The sequence below is a fragment of the Coregonus clupeaformis genome, chromosome 20 (genome assembly GCF_020615455.1).
Source record: "Coregonus clupeaformis isolate EN_2021a chromosome 20, ASM2061545v1, whole genome shotgun sequence".
In the NCBI taxonomy this organism is placed as follows: Eukaryota; Metazoa; Chordata; class Actinopteri; order Salmoniformes; family Salmonidae; genus Coregonus; species Coregonus clupeaformis.
Window position 1 is genome coordinate 53,494,967 of NC_059211.1, and position 20,831 is coordinate 53,515,797.

At 42.9% G+C, this 20,831-nt stretch overlaps 2 protein-coding genes across 2 annotated transcripts; one reads left to right on the forward strand and one right to left on the reverse strand.

The window, feature by feature from the left end:
• The first annotated feature begins 203 nt into the window (after positions 1 to 203).
• Positions 204 to 2,371, forward strand: LOC121532825 (regulator of G-protein signaling 21-like). Its single transcript, XM_041838617.1, has 5 exons — positions 204 to 320; positions 429 to 518; positions 694 to 755; positions 1,023 to 1,189; positions 1,316 to 2,371. The coding sequence occupies exons 1-5, from the start codon at positions 232 to 234 to the stop codon at positions 1,508 to 1,510; spliced, it is 603 nt and encodes a 200-aa protein (XP_041694551.1). The 5' UTR covers positions 204 to 231; the 3' UTR covers positions 1,511 to 2,371.
• Positions 2,372 to 6,278: 3,907 nt separating this feature from the next.
• Positions 6,279 to 20,490, reverse strand: LOC121533930 (ubiquitin carboxyl-terminal hydrolase isozyme L5). Its single transcript, XM_041840293.2, has 11 exons — positions 20,241 to 20,490; positions 19,594 to 19,657; positions 19,406 to 19,511; positions 18,847 to 18,972; positions 18,633 to 18,694; positions 16,621 to 16,751; positions 8,670 to 8,733; positions 8,462 to 8,564; positions 7,641 to 7,754; positions 7,450 to 7,548; positions 6,279 to 7,223 (listed from the first exon to the last, which is right to left on the reverse strand). The coding sequence occupies exons 1-11, from the start codon at positions 20,314 to 20,316 to the stop codon at positions 7,179 to 7,181; spliced, it is 990 nt and encodes a 329-aa protein (XP_041696227.1). The 5' UTR covers positions 20,317 to 20,490; the 3' UTR covers positions 6,279 to 7,178.
• Between the last annotated feature and the right edge of the window lie 341 nt (positions 20,491 to 20,831).

Below are 20,831 nucleotides of genomic sequence, written 5' to 3' on the forward strand. Positions count from 1 at the left end.
TACATTCCCTAGCACTGCCTTTACTCCCTCAGGCGCTTACCATCAGCGGATGGGCTAGTCAACTGTTTACATAGAGTGGGCCAATCATGTTACAGATCTGTTACTCTAGGCCCACCTTTCTAGCATGACGATATCAGAGAGGAACTATAAAGTGCTCTGACTGCTCTAGAGGGAGGTAGATTAATTTGACTGCTATAGTCAGGGCTATATTCAGTGTTTTACCACAGAATCATGAGAGAGTGTGTTGTATCAGAAAGGGACATGGCATGTACAGACTGTATGAAGGCATCAGATTTCTTTATTGATAAAAAAGGAATCAAGTAAGTTATTTAATGATTAATGTTTGTGTTATTACAGCTGGTTGTTATGACATTGTTCAGCAATGATAGCAGTCACATTATCCTAATATAAATTATTATATTTTTCAGGAAGAGAAACTGGAGGACAAGGATACGCTATCTCTTGAAGATCACCTCTTCATCTTCTTCTTCAAAATGCATGGCAGGAAGATCTTACAGGTGAGGCTCAGGGATCTGAATCATGTACTATTATGGATGTAAAATAAGGAGTATCATAAGGCTCTATATCCTAATAATGATCCAACTTAATATGTATCACTATAAGCAGTATTTACTACTACTACTACAGTATGCTTCTTGTACATGTTGCTCTAATATTACTCTCCTTCCTCAGGCCAACAGTGGAGGAAGTCAACCAATGGGCACAGTCACTTGACAAACTCCTGAGTCACAAATGTAAGTGACACCCACTGTGTGTTACAGCTCACATGATAGCAGCATTATTGTATGAAACGAGCACTAAGGTCATAGGGTAACAATCTATACGAATGAAGTGAGTAAACTTTAAGTAAAGTACAGTTGGATCTAAACTGCACCTCTGATTGGTTGATATTTGACCCTTGACCTCAACTCAGCTTGAAGGCTTCTTCCACTGCTTGAGAATTGCTTTGACATTCCCTCTCTGTTCTCTCTCCCTCATTCCTACCTCCTTCTCTCCTGCAGATGGAAAGGCAGCATTTCGGATATTCCTGAAGTCAGAGTTCTGTGAGGAGAATATAGAGTTCTGGATGGCCTGTGAGGAGTTCAGGACCATCACGTCTCTAGGGAAACTGTCGTTGATGGCCAGAAGCATCTATGAAGAGTTCATCCAGTGTGATGCTCCTAAAGAGGTGAGATTACCTTTCACTACTGTTAGTTGTTTCTTATTTCCAAATCACATCTATCTAATGCCAATGTGTGATTATTCTGATTGTGCAAAGACTTATTGGGGTTCTTGTCTCTATGTTTGGCTGCAGATCAACCTGGACTACCAGACGAAGGATGCTATCGTCCAGAGCCTGCGTCTGCCCAGCCTGACGTGTTTCCTGTCTGCCCAGAAGAAGGTGTTTAACCTGATGGAGAACAACTCGTACCCTCGCTTCATCCACTCTGAGCTCTACAAGGAACTGTGTGCCGTCGCCAGGGGAGAGGGGAAATATCTCAAGTCTTAAGATTACCACTCGCAATAATTGGCTATGGAGTCACGCATTACATGAAGTTGCACTGACACCATGTAGTTACATGGAATGTAAAACCATTTCACATTTGAGCCATGTGGTCAATGGCAATGCTGTAGTTCACTATTTATAAACAGTACTGTAGTGTAGGAAGTACAGCGAATAACTAACTGTAAATAGCTTTGCTTTTACACTTGAAAATGTTTTATTCAACTGTGCATCCTTGGTTTTGCAGAGTGAGACAAAACAACACCAGGACCTTTGTGCACATCATTATGCAGATCAGATGTAAAGTCATTTTGATATTGGCTCAAAATGGAACTGCTTATCTGGTTGTGTTTGAATGCACTTCAGTCAATTTCACCAAACACCAGTACCGGTAAATAACTGGCTACTAACTATTTGCAATTGAGTGCATATGATGCGCGCAAGCACTTTCTGGGACCAGTCGTATAGGTTTACATTGGCAACTGTTTTGCTGGAGAGGTGAATGGAGGTGAATGTTTTGCAATGCATAGAGATGTTTACACTAAACATTGTAGCGGAAATGGCTTTAACCATTCCAATGAGTACAGTTCATTATGGGTGAACTTGCTGTAAATAAAACTAATGACAGAGGTAAAGGTATGGTGGCAGCTGGACTGCAACACTATTGTTTTTCATTATTTATCTTTTGTTAGATACATACATGTCAAATGTGAAGTCAAATAAAATTATGTTGAATTCAGAAACAATGTACTTTCCAGTTACTGGGCCCTGACGGTTTTAACACAGTGGTATTAATGATAAAAAGATCACAGATCCAACTGAAATAACAAACCATAATTTCAATATGACAGCGAATGACTGTCCATGACATGATAAACTATACGTTATACCTTACAATTTCCCAGTAGTAGGCCTACCTTGAGGCAGCTGAGGAAGGGAATGTTTTGGTGTAAAGAGATTACATATGAGGTCTCCCCAGTCTTCCCCTTTCCAGGACAAATATTTACTCAACAAACTCAAACGTCAAAGATATAAATACCTGCATCAGATCAACTCTTTCCTCACAACTCCTGGATGAAATCAATCTACTGTACTCTACCAGTAAAATAACGTCTGCACAACACGTAATTCTGCTTCCATTGGAACAGTGTGTTCACGCAGCAGGATGGGCTCATATCAATAAGAGGTTCCAGTAAGAATTGTTCTGTGGTCCACATGCAAACGAGAACATCATGACTGACGTAATGTACTGTATCTCTGTACCGCTGAGAATGTGCAGACTTTGTGTCACTTTCCTGACATGACAAAGCGCTGTTAGTAAGGATGTGCATGAGCTCATAGTAAAAGCTGACACTGAGCAGACAGCCAGACACCTCTCCTCTCTGACAGCTGGCCTGTAGTACTAGGACCCATGGCTTGTGTTGATATTTCACAGGCCTAATATAGGACCATTTCTCTCCTAACACATCTCAACCCAAACAGCCCAAAAATAACTCCATACACTCCTAACATGCAGACGTAATAAGACATCCAGCTAATACATTAGTCCAAACAGACCAGAAACAACTGAATATGTTTCTTAGCAACAGGCTAATAGTTTTGCAAAAGGGCAGGTTTTTTCCCCACTAAACGTCCAGTCAAAACTGTGCTAGAACTATCGTGGTGGATACTAATAGACCACCACAAGAATCAGAAAACATATATCCTTTAATGTCTTTCTCCCTGAGTTTGTGCTTAAGCCATATAAGACCTCACCCATATCAGGACAACAGAGTACTACAACGTATGTTCCTAACTGTGCAGAGATGTCAGTGACAAAGCACTTAAAACCTTAAAATAACATCTTAAAGCACATTTGGAATTTATTCCAAACATACACTATCTATTCTTGACACATGCACGTGCCCTATTTTCAGGAAGGTGTACTACACAGAGTAAGTGTTTCTTCTATTCTTTTGGGTGCGAAACCTGTTTTATATGCTCCTACAGTGGAACTGGCCAGGCCTGCAAACAGCAGATTCTGCTCCAAGGAGTGCTTAGGTTCTTGTATACACAGAAAGGATACACATAGAAGAGGGTAAGTTGTAAACGTCAGCCTAAGAACAGTCAATTCAAACCGAGAAAGGCATGAGTAAAGCCTCAAACACATCATTTCTCAACTATTAGTACACAAGGAGCCGTAAGATTGAAGAGGTTTCATGCTTGAAATGGACTCCCAAGTTTCTTACAGCACTCAAAAGGTCCAGATTTCATTTTTTTGCTAAATATAGGGTGGCAACTTGAGAACAGAATCTACAGCACCCAACTAAAAGGAAAACAAATACATTTTCTAATCTTATCTATTGCATAAAAACTGATAATTCCTTATACATAAATGCATGTTCATTGGCAGCGCTTTAGTGTACATTAAAGATGCAGAGTGGTGCAGTGGTCTAAGGCATCGCAGTGCTAGCTGTGCCACTAGAGATCCTGGTTCCAATCCAGGCTCTGTCGTAGCCTGCCGCGACCGGGAGACCCATGGGGCGGTGCACAATTGGCCCAGTGTCGTCCAGGGTAGGGGAGGGAATGGCTGGCAGGGATGTAGCTCAGTTGGTAGAGCATGGCATTTGCAACGCCAGGGTTGTGGGTTCAATTCCCACAGGGGGCCAGTATGAACATTTCTTTTTTAAATGTATGCACTCACTAACTGTAAGTCGCTCTGGATAAGAGTGTCTGCTAAATGACTAAAATGTAAATGTAGGCTACAGATCAAGCATACTAAAACCAAGTTACAAATTTCATCACAGAACCTGGTTATCAGTGAAGGACAGCGTCTGTGTGCGTCTCTGACTGTCTGCAAGTCATGGCCCTACGCCTGCGTGCGAGGCACAATCTGCAGAAGGTAAAAGGAGGAAATGACTGTTTGATGCGGTTTGCTATGGTCTGCCAGTGTTGTGGACATGGCTGACTACAGCTAGCCAACTCTGCGTCATTGTGTCAACCTAATGTCACGTGGTCAAAACTCACTGCGCCAGCTAAGAGGTTCAGCAAAGGTCTGTAAGGTGAAACATGACTAATGTGCTGATCTAAATAATTTTAACCTGGTGAGGTATGCTTATTTAAGACTGAGTGGCACTTATCTAAAGACAGTTGGATGTGACACTTTTGCTTGTGTACAATCAATTATTGATACAGTGCCTTGCAAAAGTATTCATCCCCCTTGGCGTTTTTCCTATTTTGTTGCATTACAACCTCTAAATTAAATGGATTTTTATTTGGATTTCATGTAATTGACATAAACAAAATAGTCCAAATTGGTGAAGTAAAATAAAAAAAATTACTTGTTTCAAAAAATTCTAACAAATAAATAACGGAAAAGTGGTGCGTGCATATGAATTCACTCCCTTTGCTATGAAGCCCCTAAATAAGATCTGGTGCAACCAATTACCTTCAGAAGTCACATTATTAGTTAAATAAAGACCAACTGTGTGCAATCTAAGTGTCACATGATCTGTCACATGATCTCAGTGTATATACACCTGTTCTGAAAGGCCCCAGAGTCTGCAACACTACTAAGCAAGGGGCACCACCAAGCAAGCGGCACCATGAAGACCAAGGAGCTCTCCAAACAGGTCAGGGACAAAGTTGTGGAGAACAGATCAGGGTTGGGTTATAAAAAAATATCAGAAACTTTGAACATCCCATGGAGCACCATTAAATCCATTATAAAAAAATGGAAAGAATATGGCACCACAACAAACCCACCAAGAGAGGGCCACCCACCAAAACTCACATACCAGGCAAGGAGGGCATTAATCAGAGGCAACAGAGACCAAAGATAACCCTGAAGGAGCTGCAAAGTTCCACAGTAGAGATTGGTGTATCTGTCCATAGGACCACTTTAAGCCACAGAGCTGGGCTTTACGGAAGAGTAGCCAGAAAAAAAGCCATTGCTTAAAGAAAAAATAAGTACACATTTGGTGTTCGCCAAAAGGCATGTGGGAGACTCCCCAAACATATGGAAGAAGGTACTCTGGTCAGATGACTAAAATTGAGCTTTTTGGCCATCAAGGAAAACGCTATGTCTGGCGCAAACCAGTTATGCACGCTCAAGTTGTTCTTTCTGTCTTATTTCTTGTTTGTTTCACAATAAAAAATATGTTGCATCTTCAAAGTGGTAGACATGTTGTGTAAATGAAATAATACAACCCCCAAAAAATCAATTTTAATTCCAGGTTGTAAGGCAACAAAATAGGAAAAATGCCAAGGGGGTGAATACTTTCGCAAGCCACTGTACATGAAAAACAGAGTTGCCTGTATATTTGTGACATCGTAGGCGGCTCTTAATGATTAGACACAGGATGACATTTATTGTCATGAGTTATGTCTGAGTGATTTCCCCTTAGATAGACAAGCTGCAAAGTTAAAATTGGCTATAATATAAAAATTCATGAACTCAAGAATTAGCTTTTTGGTCTTAATTTAAGGTCATGGTTAGGAGTGTGGTTAAGGTTAGGTTTAAAATCAGATTTTATGACTGTGCCAGCTAGTGAGCACTGCAGAGCTGCCTCCAGAACAAGATTCATGATGGAAAAAAAACACTAACTTGCTGATTAGACCAGCAACATCAGGGAATTTGTGGATCATACACCATGAGATACAACATGATATGATCTGTGACGTTAATGAGTATTGATGGGCACTAATAATGATGGGAGTTGAATACTATTAAACCTGCAAACTTACTTGCGTACACACACTTGACCATGTGGGCCTACACTATGACAGAATGCAATTAACAACCAAACTACAGCACATTTTATTATGAAAATAAGACAGGTTCATTTAAACATATCTTTCCAGGCATACATTACAGCTTAGGGGTAGAGGTGGGTGGGAGTCAACACAGTTATTGTCTGTCTCACTGCCTGTGTGCTTGTGTCTGTGGTACAATGGTGGGGAGGGGGGTCCATGGCCCATGAATACGACGAGTGATGATTGTGAGTGCTAGTGCTGAGCGATTAGTGCTTTTTAAGGTCGGTTCGGTTTCGGTTCAATTATTAAAAAATAATCACTGTTCTCGTTTATTTTTTTTAAACATTAAATGAATTATGAAATAGCTTTTTGATGGAAATTCCAAAGCCAGAACTAGTGAGGATTCAATTGCCAAAACATTGAAAATATTCCATTGTCTTTGTCAGGTCGACATCAATAGAAAAATAAGAAATTATTATGAAATAATACAATATTTCAGTTGTGTATATTACGTTTTTATTTGATGACTATTATTCCTTAAAGTCATAATTTCATCTCTACTCAGGAAGTAGCAGTCTGCCAGCCAGACGTAACGTTATTTAGGTGCTCCCCATACTGTACTGTCTTTAGTCATCCTATTTAGCTAGCCTGCCTAAGTAGCCTATGCTGCAGAGCTGACTGATGAAATCCTTTGACTAGTTCTTCAAAGTAGATCAGGCATACTTTCACCAACTGTCTATCCCTCTCATCGTTGTGTTATCTATCTCCCCACCAGCATCCCACATAGTTCTTGACATGATTTCTGTCTTGAATTATTTAATTTCTCTCTAGAGAAACAGCGCGTTGGGCTCACAAAAGAAGTTGGTCAATTAGTTGTTTAATAACCCCCCCCCCCAAAAACAAAATGTTGGTTAATCGCTCAGCACTAGTGACCGTGTGTTCACTTGGCTTCCTGGACTTTTCTGGCACTCTGCTTCTCCTTTGCCTGTGGAGAAGACATACATTTGTTAGTGCCAGTGAGCAGCTGTCTGTGAGAGGTAAATATCACCCTCTAGTGGATATGTTGTATAACACTATACATCAAAACAGTTCAAAAGACTCAAAAGTTTGCCATATATTGCATGTACCTTGTAGAGAACCTTCAATTATCATCATACAACAAAATTATACACACAAAATTCAAGTTTCTGCATCGGCTAAAGAGACCTCACCTTTTCCACCAATGGTATCAACTGCTGGTATTCTGCCAGTGTCTTCAGTAGTTCCATGATGAAGGGTAGGTAGTTATGCTTTCGTCGAATGTTTTCGATCTATAAACGTAGTAAAAATAATTATATTTAAGACAGCTAAATACCCATACCATTATATTTATCAGCTATAGACCCATGGTCAGTGAACACACCTTGTATCGTTTGAGTTTCTGATTCTCCTCGTCGATCAGCAGCTGATACTTGGCAATTTCTGATTGGATGGAGCTGAGGAGGGTGCTGCTCTGGTCTGTGTCCATTGGCTCTTCCTGGGGGGGGGGGAAATGAGGGTGAGACAGCATTTCCATTCAGTCAAATGTCCAATCAGATTTTGCAGGACAGATGTGAGATTTACCGGCCATATCAAATACAAACCCATTTGAATGCCACCACATGTAGGGTCATGCTTTTTAGGAGTGCCCACTTGTCAATATCCTCTGTTTCAGTGTCAATTTATCTTTCCAAATGTCTGTGCCTCCATCCTTGATACAGTAGCTAGTTAGCTTGATTTGTACAGTTATCATTTTTAAGATAGCTGCTCGACCAGGCATTAGATTAGAGGAAGAAAAGGAAAACTCCCTTAATCTTAACACTCCTGGAAATGTCTGTAAATTCTATTTTAGGGGGATTAATCTAGCAAAATGGTCAATTTCATGTGATTTATAGAGGATTTTATTTTTATCAGGATATTTTCTGCCGGACGGTAATGTTTAAATTTTCTTGTTATTTATTTATTTTTATCTGCCAAAAGCCGGCAATTACCAGCTAATGGAAACGCTGGGATGAGACCAACGTTACTTACCGCAGGTAGACTACATATTTCTTTCATCATTAGCAGCAATTTTAAAGGACTTGATAAATGACAGTGACATGGGTTGAAGTCTATCCATGGCCCGGGAGGTCTGGTAATTGAAAAGTCCTGGTCTGAGGGCTGCCCCAGGGAAATCATGGGTAACAGTGACACCACTTACAGTACCTCTGCAAGCTGAATCTGCAGCTCCGCTATCTTCCTCTCGTAAATCATCTTCCTGTCCGACACGATGGCCATCAGGTTGAAGCGGATCTCTCCCTCACTGTACCTGATAAGCGTGACGGAAGATGCAAGAGCTAGCATAAACACAAACAGCATCAATATGACGCACTAATCAACTGTGGTCAAAATGTAATGGATCAAAAATATTTACTTCTGTATTCTTTTCTCAATCACTGGCCGAACTGCGTTGATCCAATCGTCCTGGTTGCATACACCTGAAACACAAAACAAGAGGGGGTGAAACAGTAAATAACGTTATTAAAGATATATAGATTTCATGGTAGAGCAGTGACTATAGACATACAAGCATGTATCCTACTTTCCCACAGTCATATGGAGTTGCCTGCCTCAGGACCTGGACGACTTGCCTTATTAGAAGGAACCATTAATTCTGCTCTGTATCAGAGAATTCTACAGGAGAATGTCAGACCATCCGTCTGTGAGCTGAAGCGCAGCTGGGTCATGCAGCAAGACAATGATCCAAAACACACAATCAAGTCTACATGAAAATTGCTTAATAGCAACAAATTGGAAGTTTTGAAATGGTCTAGTCAAAGTCCAGACCTAATCCTAATTGAGATGTCATTGCAGCTAAAGGTGGCACAACCAGTTATTGAGTGTAAGGGGGCAATTACTTTTTCACACAGGGGAATTGGGTGTTGCATAACTTTGTTTATGAAATAAATATGTAATTGTTGTGTTATTTGTTCGCTTATGTTCCCTTTATCTAATATTAGGTTTTGGTTGAAGATCTGATAACATTCAGTATCACAAATATGCAAAAGTAGAGAAAAGTAAAGGGGCAAATACTTTTTCATAGCACTACAGTGGGGAGAACAAGTATTTGATACACTGCCGACTTTGCAGGTTTTCCTACTTACAAAGCATGTAGAGGTCTGTAATTTTTATCATAGGTACACTTCAACTGTGAGAGACGGAATCTAAAACAAAAATCCAGAAAATCACATTGTATGATTTTTAAGTAATTAATTTGCATTTTATTGCATGACATAAGTATTTGATACATCAGAAAAGCAGAACTTAATATTTGGTACAGAAACCTTTGTTTGCAATTACAGAGATCATACGTTTCCTGTAGGTCTTGACCAGGTTTGCACACACTGCAGCAGGGATTTTGGCCCACTTCTCCATACAGACCTTCTCCAGATCCTTCAGGTTTCGGGGCTGTCGCTGGGCAATACAGACTTTCAGCTCCCTCCAAAGATTTTCTATTGGGTTCGGGTCTGGAGACTGGCTAGGCCACTCCAGGACCTTGAGATGCTTCTTACGGAGCCACTCCTTAGTTGCCCTGGCTGTGTGTTTCGGGTCGTTGTCATGCTGGAAGACCCAGCCACGACCAATCTTCAATGCGCTTACTGAGGGAAGGAGGTTGTTGGCCAAGATCTCGCGATACATGACCCCATCCATCCTCCCCTCAATACGGTGCAGTCGTCCTGTCCCCTTTGCAGAAAAGCATCCCCAAAGAATGATGTTTCCACCTCCATGCTTCACGGTTGGGATGGTGTTCTTGGGGTTGTACTCATCCTTCTTCTTCCTCCAAACACGGCGAGTGGAGTTTAGACCAAAAAGCTCTATTTTTGTCTCATCAGACCACATGACCTTCTCCCATTCCTCCTCTGGATCATCCAGATGGACATTGGCAAACTTCAGATGGGCCTGGACATGCGCTGGCTTGAGCAGGGGGACCTTGCGTGCGCTGCAGGATTTTAATCCATGACGGCGTAGTGTGTTACTAATGGTTTTCTTTGAGACTGTGGTCCCAGCTCTCTTCAGGTCATTGACCAGGTCCTGCCGTGTAGTTTTGGGCTGATCCCTCACCTTCCTCATGATCATTGATGCCCCAAGAGGTGAGATCTTGCATGTAGCCCCAGACCGAGAGTGATTGACCGTCATCTTTAACTTCTTCCATTTTCTAATAATTGCGCCAACAGTTGTTGCCTTCTCACCAAGCTGCTTGCCTATTGTCCTGTAGCCCATCCCAGCCTTGTGCAGGTCTACAATTTTATCTCTGATGTCCTTACACAGCTCTCTGGTCTTCGCCATTGTGGAGAGGTTGGAGTCTGTTTGATTGAGTGTGTGGACAGGTGTCTTTTATACAGGTAACGAGTTCAAACAGGTGCAGTTAATACAGGTAATGAGTGGAGAACAGGAAGGCTTCTTAATTTGTAAGTCGCTCTGGATAAGAGCGTCTGCTAAATGACGTAAATGTTAAAGAAAAACTAACAGGTCTGTGAGAGCCGGAATTCTTACTGGTTGGTAGGTGATCAAATACTTATGTCATGCAATAAAATGCAAATTAATTACTTAAAAATCATACAATGTCATTTTCTGGATTTTTGTTTTAGATTCAGTCTCTCACAGTTGATGTGTACCTATGATAAAAATGACAGACCTCTACATGCTTTGTAAGTAGGAAAACCTGCAAAATCAGCAGTGTATCAAATACTTGTTCTCCCCACTGTGTGTGTGTGTATATACAGTGCCCTCCACAATTATTGGCACCCCTGTTTAAGATGTGGTCGAGGACTTCCAAAAATTCTCCTTTTTTTTTTAAACAACATAGAACCCAAATGCAAAAAAAAAGAGAAAAATCCAACCTTTTATTTAAGTACATTACTTTGGTGTAAAAAATAAAAAATCACACATTTAGAAAAAAAAAAATTCAAATCATGTGTCCCACAATTATTGGCACCCCTGATGTTAATACTTTGTACAACCCCTTTTGCCAACAAGACAGCACTTAATCTCCTCCTATAACATTTCACAAGATTGGAGAACACAGAGAGAGGGATCTTTGACCATTCTTCTTTGTACAATCTTTCTAGATCATCCAGTGTCCTGGGTCCTCTCTTATGCACTCTCCTCTTTAGCTCGCCCCACAGGTTTTCGATTGGGTTGAGGTCTGGGGACTGAGATGGCCATGGGAGGACCTTGAGTTTGTGACTGCTGAACCATTTTTGTGTAGATTTTGCCACATGTTTTGGATCATTATCCTGCTGAAAGACCCAATGACGACCCATCTTCAGCTTTCTGGCAGAGGCCATCAGGTTTTTATTTAAAATGTCCTGGTAGTTCAAAGCGTTCATAATGCCATGCACCCTAACAAGGTTCCCAGGGCCTTTGGAAGAGAAACAGGCCCACAGCATCACAGATCCTCCACCATACTTCACGGTGGGCATGAGGTGCTTTTCGGCATACTCATCTTTTGTTTTACACCAGACCCACTTAGAGTGTTTGTTGCCAAAAAGCTCAATCTTAGTCTCATCTGACCAAAGCACACGATCCCAGTTGAAGTCCCAGTGCCGCTTAGCAAACTCCAGACGTTTACGTTTGTGAGTGTTCGTGAGAAAAGGCTTTTTCCTTGCATGCCTCCCAAACAGCTTGTTGGCATGTAGAGAGCGTCTGATTGTTGTTTTGGAGACTTTGTGACCCCAAGATGCCACTCTTTGATGCAATTCTGTGACAGTGAGCTTAGGACTTTTTTTTACTTCTGTTACCATCCTCTTCACTGTGCGTTGTGGCAAGATAAACTTGGGACCTCTTCCAGCCTTGTTTGTCACTGTTCCAGTTGTTTTAAACTTCTTAATGATTCCTCTGACTGTAGATCCGGGCAAGTTAAGGCGAGTGGCTATTTTCTTGTAGCCATTGCCTGACTTATGAAGGTCGACACAAATCTGCCTTACTTGAATGGTGTGTTCTCTTGTCTTTGCCATGTTGACAAATGGGTAAGAGAATTAGGCCTCTGTGTCACGTCATATTTATACCCCAGGGAAACAGGAAGTCATGAATTACTAATTAAAAGTTCCTAGATACCCTGACCAACTTTAGCAACTACAGAAAATATATATTTTTTTAAAATCAATTAAAAATTTCAGCGGAATTGTTAAGGGTGCCAATAATTGTGGGACACATGATTTCAAGTTATTTTTTTTCTAAATGTGTGATTTTTTTTTTTACCACCAAAGTAATGTACTTAAATAAAAGGTTGGATTTTTCTATTTTTTTGCATTTGGGTTCTATGTTGTTTAAAAAAATGAGAATTTTTGGAAGTCCTCGACCACATCTTAAACAGGGGTGCCAATAATAGTGGAGGGCACTGTATATATATATATTGTGATGTCACGAGAGGCTACACAGCTTTCAGCGGGATTGCTCAAGTAGTGCAAGGAGACCAGGTTCAACCAAAACAAGGATTTTATTAAAGGTCTTGGGAAACTAACGAAAGTATAACACAATTCTGTTCTCTGGTGGCTCTTTAAGGGTTAACAGTTCAGGGATGTCTCTTCCACATCCAAAATCATAACTCTCCCTCGCTCAAATAACTTTTCCCCAGTCTTACTGTATTCCACGTTGCAGCTAGTGGCCAACCCAGCAAAACGTCCTTCCAAATGTCCCACACGTATTTCCACAGGTGCATATATCCAAAGGTGAGTATTTCCCAAAGGTAAGTATCTCCAAATCCTTATATTCCTCATGGAAGTGGACGTGCAGCACTCTTGTCCTCCAGAGAGCCCAGGTTGGAGACCGTGTCTCTTCCCTTCAACAAACCTTCAGCTCATCAGCTCCTGATTTGTTTCAGCTGCGTGGGAAGATTGGCCATAGAGGGGTGGAGTTCCCGACCATACCAGCAGATGGAGCCATAGCTGTCTGGGTTTGCAGCCACCTCAGGGGATGTAACGTCCCTCCAGGACACAGCCTCTCGTGACATCACACATCCCCCTCCTCGGGACCGACGTCCTCGTCGGGGTAAAGGCAGCGAAGAAGGCATCACGCCGGGAGAGGCCGTCCCGCATTGCCGTGGTGCTTGCCAGCCCTCGGCTGTTTCCACTCCATCCGGTGAGTTGGTGCTGTGTTGTACAGTGCCGGTCTCTGGGGTCTCTCCTTGAGTTTCTTACTGAACGCATCAGCCTTGGTTTTAGCAGAGTTTAGCTTCTGTTGAGCAGCTTTCAGTTCCTTCTCTCTCTCTGCCTCCGCATTCTTCATCTTGTTCTCCAACACCTTGTACTTCTCCTCTGCCTTCTTCTGGACCTCCTTACTACTGCGCAGGGTCTCCTCACACTCTCGATGGTCCTGCGCAGCATCTCCAGCTCCTCCTGTTGCTTAGGGAAGGAGCTCTGTTGGAGTTTAGCCTGGAGGATATCTAACTCTTCTGTCTTCATGTCTAACTGTTGCTTTAACAAACGATACCTCTCAGCGGTCCCCTTCAGACCAGACAGTTCTTTGTCCAGATTCTGTAGCTCCGTCTCTGTGTCGGTCTGGGCACCTGCCATCCCTATCCGAGCCCGGGCGGGAGTGAGTAACTCGGAGGATTGCACCGGAGCCTTCCCAGGATGAGTCTTGCCTCTCCGTTTCCGAGGTACTCGGGTTATCCTCTCCTGAGACTCTCTCCAGAGTGGGTAAAAGGCTGGGCAGTCTCGTCCAATTAGGACAGGGACGGGGAGGGAATCAACCACCCCCCGCCGTCGTGTGTATGGTTCCCGTGTGCTGGTCATTGTAAGTTCAGTAATGGGGTATTCTCTGGTGTCCCCATGGACACAGGAAACTGGGAGGACTTTCCCCGGGGTCAGACACGTTGGGCCCACCAAATCCCTTACGCACCAGGGTGGCCCGGCTACCAGAATCCAGTAAGGCCTCCACATCATGGTGATTCACAGTTACCGGGCAGGTGGGGGTCGATCTGGGCCGCCATCTACGACTCCCAAGAGCGAGGCAAAACGGTGTGTGGGTGCTGAGCTGGAGGACTCCGCAGTGGGCATAGGTTCATCGGCTGGTTTCCCACACTGCCAGGAGATATGTCCCATCTCCCCACACCGGTAACACTGTCGAGTTTCCCCTCCTGGTGTACTCTTCTTGGACCCGCCTGGTTTCTGGCTCCCCCTGGAGCCGGGATAAGTCCTGACGTGGCTGGGTTCGAGACCTTGGGGTCCTTTGGACGGGTTCTTCCCATTTGTGGTGGGGCCGCACTCCTGGGGTCTTTTTCGGGAAGCATTCAGCATCTCCGCTGTGGCCTGGTACTTTTCCACAGCTTCCACGGTCAGATCAGCCGTGGTCAAGGCCTGTTGACTGATGAACCGTTTTGCCTCATAAGGCAGGGCGCGTAGGTAACGATCCACCACAACGGCCTCCACCACCGCCGCTGCTGTATTCCTCTGCGGATCCAGCCATTTCCTTGCGATTCGGACAAGTTCATGCATCTGCGCCCGAGGAGGTTGGTCTGGTTGGAAGGTCCAGCTGTGAAAGCGCTGGGCCATACCAAACTTTGTGAGTCCATATCTGCTGAGGATCTCAGCCTTCAGGGCATCATAGTCAGTAACCTGGTCAGGCCCAGGTCCCGGACAGCATTCAGCGATTCCCCGGTTAGAAAGGGGGCTAACAGACCAACCCACTGTTGCTTGGGCCAGGCTTCCCTAGTGGCCGTGGCCTCAAATGCATGCAGGTATGCCTCAATGTCATCGGTAGCTCCCATCTTAGATATAAAGTCACTTGCCTTTATTGGGCGGGTATTTTGGACAACCCTCTGTCTCTGCAACTGCAATTCCTCTGCCTTCAGAAGGTTGGCTTTCTTTTGCTCCTCCAAGAGAGCCACGTTTGCTTGCATCTGGGCGTGCTGGCCAGCAACAAGGGCTTTCAATATGTCCTCCATTTCAGTCGAGCGGGGAGCCTACGGCCAACTTGGAAAACTGGGTGATCAAACCTTCGGTATCCTCCTCTGACATGCACTATTAACGCTGAGCGTGCCCGTATTCTCCACCATCTGTGATGTCACGAGAGGCTACACAGCTTTCAGCGGGATTGCTCAAGTAGTGCAAGGAGACCAGGTTCAACCAAAACAAGGATTTTATTAAAGGTCTTGGGAAACTAACGAAAGTATAACACAATTCTGTTCTCTGGTGGCTCTTTAAGGGTTAACAGTTCAGGGATGTCTCTTCCACATCCAAAATCATAACTCTCCTCGCTCAAATAACTTTTCCCCAGTCTTACTGTATTCCACGTTGCAGCTAGTGGCCAACCCAGCAAAACGTCCTTCCAAATGTCCCACACGTATTTCCACAGGTGCATATATCCAAAGGTGAGTATTTCCCAAAGGTAAGTATCTCCAAATCCTTATATTCCTCATGGAAGTGGACGTGCAGCACTCTTGTCCTCCAGAGAGCCCAGGTTGGAGACCGTGTCTCTTCCATTCAACAAACCTTCAGCTCATCAGCTCCTGATTTGTTTCAGCTGCGTGGGAAGATTGGCCATAGAGGGGTGGAGTTCCCGACCATACCAGCAGATGGAGCCATAGCTGTCTGGGTTTGCAGCCACCTCAGGGGATGTAACGTCCCTCCAGGACACAGCCTCTCGTGACATCACAATATATATATATATATATATATATATATATATATATATATATATATATATATATATATATATATATATATATATATATATATACACACACACACACACACACACACACACACACACACACACACACACACACACATATCCTTTAAAAATATATATATTTCCCTTTATTACTTTCCAACCCCACCATCCCTTCCCTAATTGGAGTAAACAACAATGCTTAGGCCTCTACTTCATGCTTATACTATATACATTTTATGGACACAGTCAATAATTATATTTTGTTTGTTTTTACTCCTGAACTTCCTCTGATCATTGCTTCTATGCGCCATATCTTTCTAACTGTGCTCTTTCACAACAGCTCACAATATATAACCTATATACTTATTATGGACACAGCATGTCTTACACTAGTTATCTTGTTGTTATTAGTTGTTATTAGTCCCATCCTTCAGCTCCATTCAACACCTCCCATCTATCTCTTAACGCCATCCATATTGGATTTCTATTTGCCATATATTTTTCAACTGTACTGTGATGTTTTACAAAAATTCTGAACCTCTCTATTCTCATTATTTCTAGTTTGCTAAAAGTATTATTATATTATTGATCGATTGACTATGACTTTTCAGATCACCCAGTAGTGCTATCTGCAGGGTCAGCTCCATGCAAATGGAGCTGTTGTTCTTAATGTTTTGTATACTCAGTGTATATGACCGGTATGTGCATACCGAGGTCGATGGGCCCTTCACGTAGTCCGTCCAGCTCATAGAGCCTGCCGTTGACAGGGACGTAACTCACAAAGTGGAATGCTTCCTCATCCTTCGCTGAAGACTTGGCATCAAACTCAAACATCTGCTGTCTGAAAACATAAAGAAACAATAAAATAAGATTGCAAAAAGAAGAAATTGACAGTTACAGTATCTCACAAAAGTGAGTACACCCCTCACATTTTTGTAAATATTTGAGTAGATATTTTCATGTGACAACACTGAAGAAATGACACTTTGCTACAATGTAAAGTAGTGAGTGTACAGCTTGTATAACAGTGTAAATTTGCTGTCCCCTCAAAATAACACAACACACAGCCATTAATGTCTAAACCACTGGCAACAAAAGTGAGTACACCCCTAAGTGAAAATGTCCAAATTGGGCCCAAAGTGTCAATATTTTGTGTGGCCACCATCATTTTCCAGCACTGCCTTAAACCTCTTCGGCATGGAGTTCACCAGAGCTTCACAGGTTGCCACTGGAGTCCTCTTCCACTCCATCACAGAGCTGGTGGATGTTAGAGTCCTTGCACTCCTCCACCTTCTGTTTGAGGATGCCCCACAGATGCTCAATAGGGTTTAGGTCTGGAGACATGCTTGGCCAGTCCATCACCTTTACCCTCAGCTTATTTAGCAAGGCAGTGGTCGTCTTGGAGGTGTGTTTGGGGTCGTTATCATGTTGGAATACTGCCCTGCGGCCCAGTCTCCGAAGGGAGGGGATCATGCTCTGCTTCAGTATGTCACAGTACATGTTGGCATTCATGGTTCCCTCAATGAACTGTAGCTCCCCAGTGCCGGCAGCACTCATGCAGCCCCAGACCATGACACTCCCACCACCATGCTTGACTGTAGGCAAGACACACTTGTCTTTGTACTCCTCACCTGGTTGCTGCCACACACGCTTGACACCATCTGAACCAAATAAGTTTATCTTGGTCTCAACAGACCACAGGACATGGTTCCAGTCATCCATGTCCTTAGTCTGCTTGTCTTCAGCAAACTGTTTGCGGGCTTTCTTGTGCATCATCTTTAGAAGAGGCTTCCTTCTGGGACGACAGCCATGCAGACCAATTTGATGCAGTGTGCAGCGTATGGTCTGAGCACTGACAGGCTGACCCCCCACCCCTTCAACCTCTGCAGCAATGCTGGCAGCACTCATACATCTATTTCCCAAAGACAACCTCTGGATATGACGCTGAGCACGTGCACTCAACTTCTTTGGTCGACCATGGCGAGGCCTGTTCTGAGTGGAACATGTCCTGTTAAATCGCTGTATGGTCTTGGCCACCGTGCTGCAGCTCAGTTTCAGGGTCTTGGCAATCTTTTTATAGCCCAGGCCATCTTTATGTAGAGCAACAATTCTTTTTGTTCAGATCCTCAGAGAGTTCTTTGCCATGAGGTGCCATGTTGAACTTCCAGTGACCAGTATGAGGGAGTGTGAGAGCGATGACACCAAATTTAACACACCTGCTCCCCATTCACACCTGAGACCTTGTAACACTAACGAGTCACATGACACCGGGGAGGGAAAATTGATAATTGGGCCCAATTTGGACATTTTCACTTAGGGGTGTACTCACTTTTGTTGCCAGCGGTTTAGACATTAATGGCTGTGTGTTGAGTTATTTTGAGGGCACAGCAAATTTACACTGTTATACAAGCTGTACACTCACTACTTTACATTGTAGAAAAGTGTAATTTCTTCAGTGTTGTCACATGAAAAGATATACTCAAATATTTACAAAAATGTGAGGGGTGTACTCACTTTTGTGAGATACTGTATATCTCATTAGCAGAGCAACTCACATGGTATTAAAATCAAAGCCTTTTTTCTCCCAATCTCGAACTCGGTCTTATGAAAAACTACACACAATCAAAAATGGCAGTTTGTCTGCATACAGCTAAGCCTTCGATTTGTCTAGTGATGTCTGCGGTGAGACTATCATTCTCTGAAATCAAAAGAGTCAACTCACCTGGCAAAGCTGTTGTGAACTTGTCGAATAACTTCAGAGTTGCTGAGAGCCAGACCTTTCATCTTTATAGAAGAGAATATCATCAATGTGTGGGTGTTATGCACATCCCAAGGACAAAAACACAGACTGACAATAAAGAACAGCCTGCATAAAGTAAACGCTGCCTACTCTTAGCATAAAATGACATCAATAACCAGAATCATGCACAACTTACAGCAGCATCGAAGCTGAGTGAGAATTCTCTGAACTCTGTGAGTGTCTCTCCCAGCAGCATATCAGTGTGAGTGCAGTTCAGCAGCACACTCACAATGGCCTGGGTAGCACATGCGTTATTTATCACCTGAAACAATACACACAGAGAGACATTAGACATATGAGATCCTGTCAGACGCTCTTAACCAGAGTGACTTACAGTCAATACATTGAACTTTTTAAAAAAACATCAGTTACTGCAAGTAGACTCTTCTTCAAAATAGCAGCTATCAGCAGAATCAGTGCCAGGAAGAAAAACAACTTCTGAAAACACTTTGAATATGTGCAAACGCTCTGCAATACATACAATGAATACATAGTTTTCTCCTGTCAAAGATAATAATCATAATAATAATAAGCCATTTAGCAGACGCTTTTATCCAAAGCGACTTACAGTCACTCGTGCATACATTTTTGTGTATGGGTGGTCCCGGGGATCGAACCCACTACCTTGGCGTTACAAGCGCCGTGCTCTACCAGCTGAGCTACAGAGGACCAAGATGTCTAACCAAACCATGTACCTGCTTGGCAAAGAAGATGTTGTCAAGCCTTGAATCCTGAACGATAGATCCTGCTGGCGCCTCACCTGGCTGCCACTTGAACAGGAAGATCAACCCATGAACTGGTCTGGAAGTAAGGAAGAGAAACCTAGTATTATGAACTTGTGAAGTGAACTGTTTCGAAGCAAAGAGATTAGGGCATGGCTTACTTCAGGTTTTCAAAGTTCTCTGGTTCCATACTCCATATTTCTTCCACCTGAGCTCCTTTACAACCTGAGTTAGTAGAAATGAGAAATCTGGGTTAGTTACTATGATGGATAGTGGACAGGACACTACCTATGCAATTTAACTAGTTACCGTTAGCTATGCAGTTGACAAGACTCTAGCCATTTGAATTCGCAGAGGATTGCACCAACTATGACCAGTTTATCTAACTAGCTAGGCCTTCATAATGTGTACAATATTCAATTGGAAAGGCATGCAGTCAAATTGATTCGTCAGCTTCTAAAGGAATTTCAGTACTCAGCTAGTTAACCCAGATACGGAACCAGCGAGTGTCATGTTAACATGCTATCTCATCATGCTTAGTTAGCTACCACGCTGGAATAAATGACGCCCCTAGCTAACTAGCACGTTAGCTATAGCAGATAGCTAGATGGTGTTCAATCTGATTCACAAATAGCTAGCTAGCTATGTTTATGAAATTTGCTGCACTGCAATCTAACACTATGGCCACAAAGGATGTGCGTAGCCAAGGCTACTTAGTTAGCGCATAGACTTTGCTGCTAGGGCTTGTTGGCAATCTAGCTAGCAGGTATTGGTAGCATGCTAGCTACCTATCGTATAGCACACTCACCAAAGCCTTTGATCAATTCTGTGAAAACCCCAGGATCACTTTCCATAAGACACCATTCTCCTGCGCTTCCAGCCATTATGATTTTTTTTTTTTAATTCAAGAACGACTGTAGGGCAAGTAATTTTATTGCAGTATTTTTGCAGCAGACTAGCTTATATCTGTAGTGGCTAGCTTAGCTACTTAGCTAGTAAAATGAATCAACCCGCTGCGTACAAGCAATATCTCCCGGCAGGTCTTTCAACAGAAATCATGTGCAAATCGCCTATGGGGTAGAAGAAGGGGGGCTGTCTGCAAGGGATATTTTTTAAAAACATTTTAGTAATTTAGCAGACGCTCTTATCCAGAGCGACTTACAGTTATTGAGTGCATACATTTTTCATACTGGTCCCCCGTGGGAATCGAACCCACCACCCTGGCGTTGCAAGCGCCATGCTCTACCAACTGAGCTACAGGAGGCCCATGATATTTGTCATCATAGGCCTACAGTTATTTCCTACACATGTATTAGTATATATTATCTATAATTGTCATTCTATTGGGCAATTCAAATGTTGCCATATAACGGTGTTACTTCGCAAAAAATAATAAATA